General features: G+C 35.4%; 4 protein-coding genes across 7 annotated transcripts in view; 1 reads left to right on the plus strand and 3 right to left on the minus strand.

Moving 5' to 3' along the window:
• LOC141833422 (uncharacterized) overlaps nt 1-13869 on the minus strand; it is a 132461-nt gene that overhangs the window by 85778 nt on the left and 32814 nt on the right. The window lies entirely within an intron of this gene.
• On the minus strand, nt 816-8758 carry LOC141833588 (DDRGK domain-containing protein 1). The gene is made up of 8 exons (XM_074721067.1): nt 8570-8758; nt 6732-6819; nt 3559-3662; nt 3369-3470; nt 3130-3291; nt 2290-2346; nt 1383-1419; nt 816-1147 (listed from the first exon to the last, which is right to left on the minus strand). Exons 1-8 carry the CDS (start codon nt 8696-8698, stop codon nt 948-950), a joined length of 879 nt encoding a protein of 292 aa, XP_074577168.1. The 5' UTR covers nt 8699-8758; the 3' UTR covers nt 816-947.
• On the plus strand, nt 9062-11875 carry LOC141833362 (protein NEOXANTHIN-DEFICIENT 1). 2 transcript variants are annotated; one of them, XM_074720781.1, is made up of 11 exons: nt 9062-9145; nt 9228-9333; nt 9421-9504; nt 9566-9629; nt 9753-9799; nt 9879-9933; nt 10037-10075; nt 10545-10692; nt 11080-11128; nt 11211-11267; nt 11430-11875. In XM_074720781.1, the coding sequence occupies exons 2-11, from the start codon at nt 9260-9262 to the stop codon at nt 11680-11682; spliced, it is 870 nt and encodes a 289-aa protein (XP_074576882.1). In that variant the 5' UTR covers nt 9062-9145; nt 9228-9259; the 3' UTR covers nt 11683-11875. The 2 variants fall into 2 exon arrangements, with proteins under 2 accessions (XP_074576882.1, XP_074576883.1); XM_074720782.1 differs by having other exon boundaries at nt 11339-11458.
• Nucleotides 12171-13227, minus strand: LOC141833813 (phospholipase A2-alpha-like). Of its 2 annotated transcripts, none has more exons than XM_074721311.1 (4): nt 12951-13227; nt 12810-12846; nt 12604-12726; nt 12171-12526 (listed from the first exon to the last, which is right to left on the minus strand). In XM_074721311.1, the coding sequence occupies exons 1-4, from the start codon at nt 13080-13082 to the stop codon at nt 12351-12353; spliced, it is 468 nt and encodes a 155-aa protein (XP_074577412.1). In that variant the 5' UTR covers nt 13083-13227; the 3' UTR covers nt 12171-12350. The 2 variants fall into 2 exon arrangements, with proteins under 2 accessions (XP_074577412.1, XP_074577411.1); XM_074721310.1 differs by having other exon boundaries at nt 12810-12855.

Raw genomic sequence — 13869 nt, forward strand, 5'->3', positions numbered from 1 at the left:
CTATTTTATATTTTATGTTTTCTAATTCAGGTAGCCACGGCCGACGAATCTGGAATGGCGGTATTCTTTATCCCTGCTGAGTTTCAAATTCTGATTGGATAGGTCAATTATGCGTCTCACTCGGGATTAGAATCCGTTTTACCGAGATTTGAATTCTTATCCTTTTTTACAATTTTATTTCATCATAATCAATTCAACTATACCTTCAAGATAACATTCTATTCTATTGATTCTATTGAAATTGTCCTGATTTGATTAATAGCATATTTGAATAAACAAAGACTAATAAACTAATAATAGAGCTAAATTGGAGATATTCTTAGTTTGAGTTGATCTTTTTGCAGTGTTATAGTGATTGCGATTGTTTAACGGGAGTTCCTGTTGATGACCTACCGGAGTTAAAACGAGAACTAACAGTTGTAGAATTTCCCAGTGGATCACACGATTAATGTTAATTATTTCACTTATCACATTAGGGTAATTTTTAAAAATGCTATAATATTTATTATGATTTTTTAGAAAGCTTCTCAAGAATTAATTAATGTTAAAATATTTTTATTTCAATATTAAATATAAAAGACGAAAAAAGGGCCAATTGCCCATTTCTTTTTTGTGCGCCGACCCAGATCATCGTGCTGTAAACCATGCGTTACGAGTGGGAATTTGTAGACGAAGGCAATGCTTTCTCCATGCTCCTCACCCTTGCGCTGCTTTGCAACTTTTGTTGGCCGCACTTGGCTCCACAATCATCTACCGTAATCTTGAATTCCATTCCTTATTTATGTTGCCATTTGAATTATAATTATTAACTAATATCTCATCCACTAGGTATTTTATGAAGTTTATAATTATTCCAACAACATAAAATATGCATTAAGACATGCAGTTACCTAGAATTAGCAAAACCAAATTTGATCTGGCAAATTTCATGCCCTCACAAAGTTTAACTACGCCACCGATATTCCATCGGTCAGATGGTCATCTAATTGAGGCTTAGGTTCCAAATCAATGAATTGATTGGATTTACTTGCAAGATGTGAGATGCTAACTCTTCCTTGCCGCTTGATGTAATCTGCCACAGCTTTCATCTCCTCGGGAGATATGTAGATGTACTTACCACGGTCATCCATCACACCCGATAACCTCCCTGTACATGCAAGAATACTGGAGATGTGAGCTCTCAGGCATGGATAAGTTACAAACAATGCGAGAAAAATAGAAAGTAGGGTGGAATGAAATAGATAATTCCCTCTCCATGGTTCCCATTTCAATATTTGGATGCATCATTTTTGAAAAAAAAAATAACATTGTTTTAAGAGATGGAATTATGTATTCTACTTGTACCCAAATGGAACGGGAGGGAGAGGAGGATGAAAACATACCCGTGTTCTCCAACGAGATTATGCGATTGATACAATCCTACAGAAGTATCGTACAATTAGATATCTAGAAGAAAAAAAACGAAATAACCATGGAAACAATCAAAATGAAAAATAAGCATCTCGGCAATGCTCTCGAGCAACTACAGCATAGGGGAGCAAACCCTCAAGCATAATCAAAATTAAATCAATCAAATAAGAAAAAAATGAATGAATGAATGTGGTAGGCATGCATCATGATTGGGGTTTTTGATGAATTCAATACCTCAATTGTCGTGTTTTCACCATTAACACAGGCATGAAAAACAAGCAAGGCAACTCAGCACTATAACTTCTGAGTACTATACTACTAGAACCCAAGTCAATAGGCACAGTGCGCTTATCCCAGATAACTATATAGTGTTTATATGTATTCGTCCTGTGTCATTTAGTCAATGAGTTGAACAATTTCAATTACTGTCCCTGTACTGGATCTTTGCATTTGTCAACCTATCAAGTGAGTCAGTGGCACATACTAAACAACTAATTAATATGAAAAAAACATTAACCTGAAGCACCAAAGTAGCCATTTCAAAAACCATGCGTCAAGGCCATGATGTAGGTTTGACTCAATCTCGTAAAGTCCAAATCTAACTCTGATGATAATGCCTTATTCAATCCTGGAATCACACAAACATATATATTGACACTTACAGACCTAACGACCTTAGTATAGAATTTCTACATGATTGTGACAGTTGCAAACTCCAGTGATCAAGTAATATCAGGCACAAAATAGACCACTCTTTACATTGCCAAAGGAGAGACAGAGAGAGAGAGGAGAGAGAGAGAGAGTAACACAATCAGTAAACATGCAACTTTTGGGGGTCCAATTCCAGAACAAAAAATTCTATTCTTTTAGGAGATATACCTGTGTTCGCAGCTTGAATTCTGCAGCAAGGTCTTCTAGAGGTACACATTTCTGCTTCTGAAACAGTATAAAACAATATTAAAACACCATTTCACCTGTGTAAAAGACTTGCAATTCTTACAAAACCCCATTAATCGCCTTGAATGTTTCGAATATCTAGTATATCCAAGCAATAGAAATTGCATATCTAAGCAATACAAACTAAATAAAGAAATCAACAAATACCATATCAAATCTTGCTAGAACTGCTCATTTTTTATCAAAGTGTGAACTTTTTGATAAGAACAAACAATACATCTACAAGCACACATGTGCCCTCACAATAAATTCCCAACAGTCAAGTAACAATTTTATTCCTAGCATATGTGTGAACCCTTAAAGCAACCTTAATTTCTTTCTCTGTAAGCTTCACACTTGTACTTGGGAGAAGAACAAAAACTAATTAAATGACCACATTAATACTAGCTACCCAACTTTGTCAACATCATTGCATTTGTAGATACAGACTACTTTTATTTGAAATTTCGTTTTATTAGTTTTGGGAGTCTTACAAAATTCCTTCACGTTGGTATTACGTAGTAGAAAGCCAAACTAAAAAGGGCTAAGAAGATGCATTGAGCTTATTTTCCTTTGTTGTACCTAAGGATTCCATATAATTATGATATTAAAAGGCTAGCCTGTGATGTGAATGTTGTGTTTTCTTTTCATATTAATTACGCAGCAACTTAGATTGTGAAAGACATTTCTACATGAGGACAAAAGCAATCCAAATAATTTCTTAGTTATAACACAATGTAATGAAATTAGACAAGAGACAACACTCAATTATGAAATGTTTACCGTGATGTATTCTACAAAAGTAGAAAGCAAACTTTGGTTGTCATCTTGCGTCTCATTCTCGGTTGTACCCTCAGCATCAACAGAAAATTCTCCTTTCCACTTCTCAAACTCCAAAACTGCAGTTTCTTCCTCTTTAGCTCTCCGAGCCATGGCTTCTTCTTCCTGTATCAATTTATCTGCTTTATAAAGAGATAGATTGTTCCCCTTGTACAAAATGATAAAAAATCAAAGTCACCAACCATCAAGCGTTCTTGTGCTTCACGCTCTTCGTCCTTCCTCCTCTGCATTTCAGCATAACGATCTTGCTTCTTTTGTCTTAATTCACGCCCGGTGTCCTCAGCCTGATACAGTAAATAAATTTGAAAAGGAACACTTGGGTTTGGAAGCTGAGAAATAAAAATACAAGAAAACATATGAACAATAGTCCACTTGTCGTTGTGCTTCCCGCTCTTGTTTCTTCTTTTCTTTTTTCTTTGATGCTTTAGTGACATGATCATCTTCCAGAATCTCTTCATCACTTTGAACAACAACTTCTGAAGATAAAACTATTTAGCGCATTTCTAACTTATTCCAAAAAATACAAGAAAGACTGGAAGTTCAGTAAAAAGTTTACAGTTTAGGTGCAGCTAAAATTTAAAACTCTCAACAGAGAGTGGATTGCATGTAAAATACAACACTCTTAAGTATATTTTGTACTTTCACCACAATCAATGTGCAAAATACAAGATTCATGTAGCATATAACTTTTGTCTACAGTGCCAAACTTTAACATATTTTTCATGTGTACGTGTTCGACAAAAAGCATATTATTTCTGAAGTGGCACAAAAGAACAGACACGATCAACTAATTTCATTGTCTGAAATTTATCTGATAATTGTTGTAAGAAAATATAGATATAAGATTAAACCATTAGTAAATACAGATTACTTGGCCTATATTGTAATTACGTTTCAGCAAAGTACCAAGTAACAGTCATAAGCAGGAAGCTACTATACTTAGCTCTTTAGACTATCACCTAGCAAAATTGAAGAACATTTACCCTCACATTGTCTTCTCTATGTTGTTCGGTGGGCCTCTGCTGGTAGCAAGTACGGCGGTGAAGGAAAAATAATAGTGAGTATCCCACAAAATGACAGACTTCTGGAAAATCTGAATAATTTGAACCGAACTTGAATCGAACTATGATTATTTTTACATAATTTTAATTTAAATACGCTCAAACAAAAATCTGAATAATTTGAACCGAACTCAAATTTAAATCATTTCGAACTATAGTTCGATTATGCTCGAATCAAGGTTCAAACAATTCAAACCAAACTCAAGCTCGAATTTTATTTCGAATCGAGCTCGAGCCAAAATTATTTGTATTTTGGAGCTTTAAATCGAATTCGAATATCACATATTTTTCAAGCTTGAACTCAAATATCAATATTTTCATATTATTCAGCTTGATTCGATTCATTTACACCCCTAACCCTAGCCATCCACTTGTGACAATTAGTGGCAGTTTTTAGGCTATAGTAAAAGTTCATTTGTGTTAAGTATAGCATTGTAAAATCTGATCCCATTAAGCACCCACCTATAATAATTTCAAACTAGACTTCCTGTGACAAATTGGCTTAATGACAAGATGCTAATAATTTAATATGATATAATAGAGAAATAAAAAATATATAGGATTTTATATTTGATATGAGTTTACTTATAAAGCTTATTGTGGAATCCCAAAAAGTTATTGCAATAAAGAAAAATCTAGGAATTTAATCAATTTGATAAAGAACATGGATGAAATGTCGTTACTTGATTAAATCCAACGGGAGAGTAACAAGACTTCTTTATGCTTGTATATTTATATCAAGGTAGATCTATTCTCATCATTTTGCATCAGTACTAGTTCAACAACCAAATCATACTCAAAACAAATTCTCCTAGTACATATTATTTTCTGATGATATTGAGTCAGAGTGTATAATAGATCAAACTAAAAATTAAGGGGGAGGTTGGTTTGGAATTTTTTTTTATTTTCCGTTTTCCATTTTCTATTTCTGTTTTTCTGATCTGGTTTTTAGAAAACAGAAAATGTGTTTGATATGATACATTATTTTTTTATTTTCTAGAAAAAAAATTGAAAAATGCGTTTGGTTTGTTAATATGAAAAATTATAAATAAAACAGTTTTTTTAATAAAAAGACTATCTTATTCATGGAAAAGGAAAAATCAAACAAGAAGGGGGCCAAATCTAACCTTCTAATATGCAATATAAGAAAATCCCTTACCACCATTCATCTCTGTTGGGAATATTTTTTTTAGTAAAAGAATATTTATTCCTTAAAATGGAAAAACCATATTAGAAGGGGGGTTAGACCTGACTTTCTAATACAACATTCCATAACTCCAAACTCTTTACATGTATCGCACTATAGGATAAAAGGTTTATTAACTATACAAATTGTCCACCAACCTCACACAACTTTTACAAACATCACAAAATAACATAGTGTATATCTTCTATTGCAAAGCCGCACCTCCCATGTACTTGTCACCAAAAGACTCTTCTTCATCAGATAAAGACATACATGTTTCCTCTTCATCAGAAGACTCTTCTTCATCAGATGGAACTTCAACATCCACCTGTTTGCTTGCTCACAGACATGAGACAAGGCACAACTCGGATGGAACACGTATGTGATGAAATTGCAAGTCATATGTGGAATGATTATGTGGACACTTGTTAGACTTATGTGACGTATTTGTCTAGATATATACAACTTTTGAAAATGTTAATTGAGAACTTGTCTTGTCCCATGTCTGTGAGCAAGCAAACAGGTGGATGTTGAAGTTCCATCTGATGAAGAAGAGTCTTCTGATGAAGAGGAAATATATATGTCTTTATCTGATGAAGAAGAGTCTTCTGGTGACAAATACATGGGAGGTGCGGCTTTGCAATAGAAGATATACACTATGTCATTTTGTGATGCTTGTAAAGGTTGTGTGAGGTTGATGGATAGTTTGTATAGTTGATAAACCTTTTATCCTATAGTGCGATACATGTAAAGAGTTTGGAGTCATGTAATATTGTATTAGAAGGTCAGGTCTGACCCCCTTCTAATATGGTTTTTCCTTTTTAAGGAATAAATATTCTTTTGCTAAAAAAAAAAATGTTGCCAACAGAGGTGAATGGTGGTAAGGTATTTTCTTATATTGCATATTAAAAGGTTAGATTTGACCCCCTTCTTGTATGATTTTTCCTTTTCCATGAATAAGATGGTCTTTTTATTAAAAAAATATTTTGTTTATAATTTTTCATATTAACAAACCAAACATATTTTTCAATTTTCTTTTCTAGAAAATAGAAAATAATATATCATACCAAACACATTTTTTGTTTTCTAAAAACTAAATCAGAAAACAGAAATACAAAAATAGAAAATGAAAAACAAAAAATAGAAAAAAAAATTCAAACCAAATGCCCCCTTAATGCTCCCAAAGATAACCTATTAAACAAGAACGCAGTTGCTTATTTTACTAAAAGAAATAGTAAAAGGACACCATATTGGAGAATGATAATTGCAATAATTTTGTGTGGAGGGGTGGAGAGTACCTTCACTGGTGGAAGCAACAGATGAGCTGGCAGTAGAAGGCCTACGACGCATGCGGCGAGCACCTGAAGGACGAACAACTCTTGCAGCCTATATAATGTAAATAATATCAGAGGGATTTTTTCTATTAAGAAAAAGTAATCCATGTAAAATCAAGCATTAAAATCGCACATTAAACATGAAATATTTTAAAGGATTTAGGAGGGCAGGAAAAAAAATCCATTCAGCACTATGCTAGAAAAGCATATGATAGTTCTCTAAATAGAACTGGTACTGAAACTGATACAACGACCATCAAATAAGGATCATTTATACACCAGTTGAATTAAAGACAATAACATCTACTTAGCAATGTTATAAGATAAAGAGCTCATAATGTTGGGCATGTAAAGATTGTGGCCGATTAGTTGAATGATCAAGCATTAGGAAACTTCCTCAAGGCATTCTTGATTTGTCAACTCTTTTTTAAGACAACTTTAAATTAAAAATAAAAAGGGAGGGAGGGGAGGGGCGGCAAACAAAGCCTATTGTATTACATGTTGACTGAATACTAGATCGTTCACATCCAATTATTTATGACGTTGCATAATTCAGGCATCATAATGTACACACTGAGGATAAAATGATGAACCATCTAAGACATTATTTGATACTGAAAAATGAGCACATAATAGCTAGAACATATAAAAGAGTGCATTGAAATTTAATGATTGAATGAGACCCTTGAAGACCTTGTGGGGGAAATCTTACACAAGTATTAAGTTCTGCTAAATATCGTTAAGAAATAATAAACCTACCTGAAACACACAAGAAAAAAAAATCATTTCCGTGGCATGAAGAGATCCAACTACAACTTCAAAATTTTAAGTGCTCTGGAAAAGGCAACCTGAGGTGATCAATCGCATTAATATATTTAGACAAAAATTTCTCAATGACTAATATCTAGTCAAAAACTCTGCTATTGTTTTTATTAGGAAAAGATTATCACTATGCTTTGGGTTGTCGGTTTATTAAACTTTATTCCTGTTGTCTAAAATTAAAGGAATAAGATGCTTATGAAATTTACATATGCTAATGTAGTGAGGAACAATCATGCATCAGTTTACAGCCACATAAGATGGTTATGCAATTGCATACATTTCTGCAGGAAGGGAACACACAGAATATACTTATAGACAAATAAGGAATATGCAGGCTAACAAATCCCTAGCTTGTTAAAATTCAATTCAAAACTGATTTGATTAAATCAATTTTATCCATATAGAAAAAAAGAGGTTAATTATCACAAAAAGTTTATGTTATATTGATCGCTTACGTTTATTCACAAAATTTTGCATATGAAATGATTCATTGTTTGTCTCAAACGCTTAACCAGTGCCGACACACTCCTACAATTATCTGCACTCGTGTAAAACCATTCCCTAAAACAAGAAAACAGTCATACTCAAAAGTTTACCACAATATTTTTTTTAAAAAAAATAATGTAGAGAGATAGTCTTGTTTCATTTCTGTTCCGATCTTCAAATCTGTCCACATTTTCTTAAATATTGCATACCCAATTTGACCAGATCAATCTTATTATCTCTTTACTTATACAAAGATTACATCCACAGCAACCAACTACAATTTTCCCATAAAAAATCCGCTTATAGCAATGATTATTCCACCAGGTATCGAAAGGGGAAGAAACCCTAAAAAATAAAAAGATAAAAGACCGAAATGAAAGGACATGAAAGACAAAAGAATGTTTACCCAAAAGCGTTGATACGAAAAACCCTAAAACATTAGAACGGAAAAGATCAAAATGAAAAAAAAAAAAAAAAGAGATGGGAATAATCACCTGAAGGGGTTGAGGATCGTCTTCGTGGTCGTGAGGTATCCGATCAATCTGACGTCTCCTCCACCAAAGGAGTGGGAAGAGAACGAACACGAGAAGCATCGATAGAATCCCTACAAACATCCCCTCCATCTCTCCCACTCGCTCGCTCGCTCCTCTTTCTTGCAATCTTGAGAGAGGGAGAATTGGGTCAGGTTTTCTCTTTTCTTTAACAACAACTAGGCCTGGTTAAATATGGGTTACATGTTAATTATATTTGTTATTTGTGGCTAATTATGATACATTTGTTAAATTAAATATGCCATTTCTCGTTTCTTTTAATTGTTTTCTCTTAATTATTCTCCACAGCATCATTAGTGGGGGGCTGGCATCGAAAGCGACGGAATAGGATAAGGACATTGCTCACCCAATCACAAGCCGCCACGTCTGACCATGGGTACGCCACCAGGTACAACGTTAAAGCCGCTGGTTTTATTCTAACCCTGGAACCTGCCGCGATTTTCCTTCCCTCGAGCGCCCACCGAATCCGTTATGGCATCAACCAACGGATTCGATGCACCAGTCGCTCTTCACTAGCGAGTATTCATTCAAATCTCGACCAAAGTTTTCATTTTGGAAAGGTTTCTGTTATCTCTCAGTGGTTTCTTTCACTCTCTTTTAGGTTTTCCTGATTGATGATGTTTGGGGCCATTAATGGAGGAATCAAGAGCAGGTTCTTCTTCTCCTTCAGGGTATGCCCTGGGGCCGCCATGGTTGTTTAGGGGAAGGTGACGCTTTTGCTACCTTTACATGTTTCTTTCAACAATCTCTGTTTTCTTGTCCACGGATTGCTTACAATTGTGTGTTTTTACTAGAGCATTGTATCAGTTACATTTGGTTAAAGCAGAGATTGCTCGAGCGTTCATCCCCAAGGAGCTTAAGCTGGTTGAAGCATTTGGGTAAGGATGTGAACAATATAGTTTCTATGTAGGGCAACTGAAGTCTTCTGTTTGTTTGTAGATATACACTTGGGGGGCTGTTTCTGGCTCACTATGATGAGAGCCCAGCTGGAGTTTTTGATGAGGTTTCTTCTCTTCACTTCCTGTAAAATTTTATCTTTTTCTATGGAAGAATAGATTCTGATATATTAGAATAGTGTTCTTGTACTTAGAGTGCCGCTGACATATCACATTTATGATATCTGCAGCTCGTTGTACTTGCTGGTATTGTGTGGAATCCTCCAACATCATGCGCGTATTGAGTTTTTTTCTTCTTCCAGTTTTTGTTGAAGTTACTCTTGCTATGAAGTGTACTGAATTTCTTATACTGTCAGGTGGGCTTCTAGAGTGCTTGTGAACAGCCATGAGGCTTGCAGACATGGTAGAAAGGTGGGAAACACTTTGCATCTTTTATTTATTTATTCATTCTGTAACTTGTTTTTCATTAAGTTTTTTAGTTGGTTATGCCACTTGGGCTCTTTCAAATTTGCAGGAAATAGGTCTTCCAAGCCATGTTGCTATTTTCTCCAAGGTACATCACTGCCACTTGCTTACATCAAAGGTCTTCTTATTTGGTTCTTTCAGAATTAAAGCTTTGAGACTTCCATACAGTGGTGTCAATCCAACAATCTATGGCATTCTTGAAGCCAGGGAAAGCTGGGAAAACAGAAATTAGTATATTTTTTTCTCTGTGTGATTACATTGCTGGGAAAACTTACATGTTACCATACTTGAGCTAGTTGAATAGGATGCAGTTTTTTTTCTTCAAAAGAAATAATACAAATGAAATTGTTCCTGTATGTTTGTCTTTCTCTCACACTAACGAACTGATGGAAACACTAGAGTTTAGAGTGAAACCAAAAAAGGGAAACACAAGTTGGGGCTCTTAATCACCTGCACTGGTAAAATAACTGTGTCAGTTAACTCCATCAAGCCTCTGCCTGTTTTCAGCATTGCTATAGTTTTGGTTTCTGATTTATTTGCATGTTTCTATTCAACAGAGAAACAGAAAAGCTTTAGAACAACCATTAAATAAGAGCCAAATAAGTTCTATTCACCCAAAACCAGAAGAAGATAAAGAGATTCAAGTACTAGAGATGGAGGATACTTCTCAAATATCCATTTGTAACATCAGTTTACCTATTCCTGGTGAGTTAACAATATAATGCTTGTGTTTTAATTTTAATTTTTTGCTCCAAGTTTGATCCTGTATTTTCACATTGTCAGGACAGATTATCATTGTAGATGCTTTAATCATGTAGATGTTGTCAACTAGTCCTATCAATTTGCTATCGAGGGGCAAGATTCATGTAGTATATAAAAATGATACAAGACATCCAAATGTTACTATTGATAATATGTTACATAAAGTTTAATGGAGGATAAGAGGACTAACCTAGATGCCCTAAGTTGAGCATGCATGTTTAATAGTTGAATGTACATAACTATTATTTTCTGAAGAAATGTATGGTATGTGGTTTCCTATTCACAAACTTAAATTCACATGTCATGCAATGACTAGAAAATCCCAAGCAGGTTACAGCTGGATGGGTCCAAAGATCAAGATATCACTACCAAGTTTTAGGTTAGTTTTCTATGATTATCAAAGCTTGGATGGTAAATATCGATTAACTCGTATAACTTCTCGATTGTCCGTGGGAATTTAGCGGCCAGACAGTATACAACCCTAATCTTCTTAAGTACTCCTGCCAAATTGAATGCAGGTATGGGCATGAATTTAATTGTTCTTCTCTTGGTCAACAACTAATAGAGCAAAATGAAACTTCTGATTTAGATATTCCCATTCTTGAAAGACTAGAATTGGGTCATGGAAACTCTAAAGAGTAGTTGATTTTGATTTCAACTCTACTGAGAATCCTGTGCAGGGTGAGAACTGTGGAGGCTGCTAAAATATCGAGACTAATGATTGCTAAAGCTACTATTACTGAACCTGGAAACTCATTTGATGATTTTAAAGCAAAAGAGAAAAAAATAGGGGACAGATTAGCCACTGAAGATGTTGGACGCGACCAAAGCATTGAGGTGTTACTGTCTAAGCCTGTAATGGCTCTAGAATTCAATTTTCTGAAAATGCAAGTTGAAGCTCCAAGAGCCATCCATTCGGAATCTCAAACCTAGAAGAACAAGCAGAAAACTCAGAAAATTTGTGTCTTCTCTTTTGCTGAATGAGAAGCGGCAAGCTTACTAGATCTATTCATTCAAATGAGAGAAGACATGAAGAAGTAACCGTTTCTGTTTATGTGTGAAGTTAATTAATGTCAAGAATTGAGTTTGATTTGTCTGAAAAGTTTTGTATTTTGATGTTTGGCAATCTATTGTGAATCAACTCGGCCTGTCTCATTATATGATTAGTCAATGTTGGACTGTAGAGAATAAACATATGTAACTTTTTCTCTTATTTCTTTCATGAAAAGGACAAGGGACAAAGGAAAGGGAAGGGAGCTTGGAGATAGGAAGAAAGAAAATATGTAGTTTGCTTGGATGGGAAAAAAATTGTAGAAAAGGAATTTTGCATGTTGATCTTCTACTTAATAAAGATCTAGTTTTCATTCTCAAAATTCCGTTGTCAAATTTGCAAATTCTAAAAAATTTAATTAGATACCAAACACCAAGGATGGGCTAACTTGCAGTCACGAAGTCAGACCAAACATGGACAACAAAAACACAAATTAAATGTCGACTTGAACAACAATTCCACATATTTTGTAGTATGAACTCCACGGTCATGCATTTTAAGTGCCAACTAATTAAAGGCACTACTGAACTCCCCTCACCTGCCATGGGCTCTATGGCTTGTGGAGGACTCTGCCGGCTAATAAGGCAGCCTCAATGACCAGTGTGATGACATCCATCACCTCCTCCACCATGCACTTGTTCCCCCTGAACGTCCCCTTCCCGGACTCCCTCACAGCCTCGATACAATTCAGGAAGTTCTCGTTGCATTCCTGACTCAAGTAGTCATCTGCAAATCATCCATGCATATTCATTCACCAGGCAACTACCAGACCGACGTCGAGTTAAATTCAAAATGACGAGTACTTTTACGCTGCACGCAGGCGTCGTGGACCATGCAACAAGCGTCGAGGGCGTCGCATGGCTTTTCGCCAGGGCAGCCGCTGTATAAGATGCCGCAGTACTTGCCGTATCTCAAGAAGGGAGGAACTGAAACAAATCAATCAAATATGAAAATATATATTTATTAATTTCAGAAATAATAGTTCGATCTTGATGGAAAGTTGAGTTACCGGTGCAGTGAGAAGACTCGCACCTTCTGCTGCATTGCTGCTTGCTCTAGAAGAAAACAGAGCAAGGGGAACAGTTAACTAAGAAAGCGGAGATCGATCTCGGAACGAATGAAAGAGAGATGGGTAATGGTTGATTCAGACCGCAGAAAGGCCGCCAGGGTTGACGGACTGGACGCCGATGTTGAGGCAGTCGGCCGGCGAGGCAGAGAAGAGCCATGACAGTGCCAGAAATAGATTCAGAAACAGCATGGCTAGTGCTCTGCTTCCTGCCATGGCCTGAGATGTGAGATCGATGCTCCAACTCACGGGAAGAAGAAATGGAATGGTTGGAGAAGAATGGAAGAAAAGACTCGGTCGATCACTGAAATGAGGAACAGTGGGGGTGTGCGCTGGAGTTTTTGTCCGATGCGTCCCGTGACTTTACCAACTGCCGCCTTGTTCCGAACTGGGCGGACGGCTCGACGAGATCAAGCTTTAGATTCAATGGAGGACATAAAAGATGAGTCTAGACGTTTTGGCACGTAGTTTTGACCAAAAGACGTTAATGGCATAACACGTGAACGTTTGATAACTAAGAACATGGATTGTTTTTTTTTTTAAATTCAAATACATCGATCCTTATCACAAAGGAAAATCTACAGGACAGACGATTTGGACATTTCAAATTTATTAATTAATATTTCTTGGCCACAATGATTTGATGAGCATACATGATTCAAATGGATCATTTGAGGTCATGGATAGATAACACGTGAATGTTTGATCACTAAAGTTTGGTAAGTGCCAAACTTTGGTTGTGTAATTTGATAAAGTTTCGTTAGAACTTATAGTGATATAAACTAATATGTTGATCTTGTCATATTACCACATTGAAACAACTTTCAACTTTGATTCGCGAAGATTAGGAACTCTGCATTCTACTAACAGTAATATCTGAACAAAGGTGTTTATAAACTTGCCCAAACCTTTTCAATTAACTATATAAAAATAATACATTGAACATGTGTTTTTATACTACTATTTGTATCCATTAATTTTTTATACCTTATAAATTTACATT

Source organism: Curcuma longa, chromosome 8 (assembly GCF_044706935.1).
Source record: "Curcuma longa cultivar G26 ecotype Majalengka, Jawa Barat chromosome 8, ITB_CL_G26_1.1, whole genome shotgun sequence".
In the NCBI taxonomy this organism is placed as follows: Eukaryota; Viridiplantae; Streptophyta; class Magnoliopsida; order Zingiberales; family Zingiberaceae; genus Curcuma; species Curcuma longa.

Coding starts and splice junctions, on each gene's coding strand:
- LOC141833588 (XM_074721067.1), bottom strand. CDS start 8,698: ATGGAGGGGATGTTTGTAGGGATTCTATCGATGCTTCTCGTGTTCGTT. Junction 3,292..3,368: donor AAGCACAAGAACGCTTGATG/GTTGGTGACTTT, acceptor AAATTGATACAG/GAAGAAGAAGCCATGGCTCG. Junction 1,148..1,382: donor AATCTCGTTGGAGAACACGG/GTATGTTTTCAT, acceptor TTGCATGTACAG/GGAGGTTATCGGGTGTGATG.
- LOC141833813 (XM_074721310.1), bottom strand. CDS start 13,082: ATGGCAGGAAGCAGAGCACTAGCCATGCTGTTTCTGAATCTATTTCTG. Junction 12,856..12,950: donor ACCCTGGCGGCCTTTCTGCG/GTCTGAATCAAC, acceptor GTTTTCTTCTAG/AGCAAGCAGCAATGCAGCAG. Junction 12,727..12,809: donor CGAGTCTTCTCACTGCACCG/GTAACTCAACTT, acceptor GATTTGTTTCAG/TTCCTCCCTTCTTGAGATAC.
- LOC141833362 (XM_074720781.1), top strand. CDS start 9,260: ATGGAGGAATCAAGAGCAGGTTCTTCTTCTCCTTCAGGGTATGCCCTG. Junction 9,505..9,565: donor AAGCTGGTTGAAGCATTTGG/GTAAGGATGTGA, acceptor GTTTGTTTGTAG/ATATACACTTGGGGGGCTGT. Junction 11,129..11,210: donor ATATCACTACCAAGTTTTAG/GTTAGTTTTCTA, acceptor GTGGGAATTTAG/CGGCCAGACAGTATACAACC.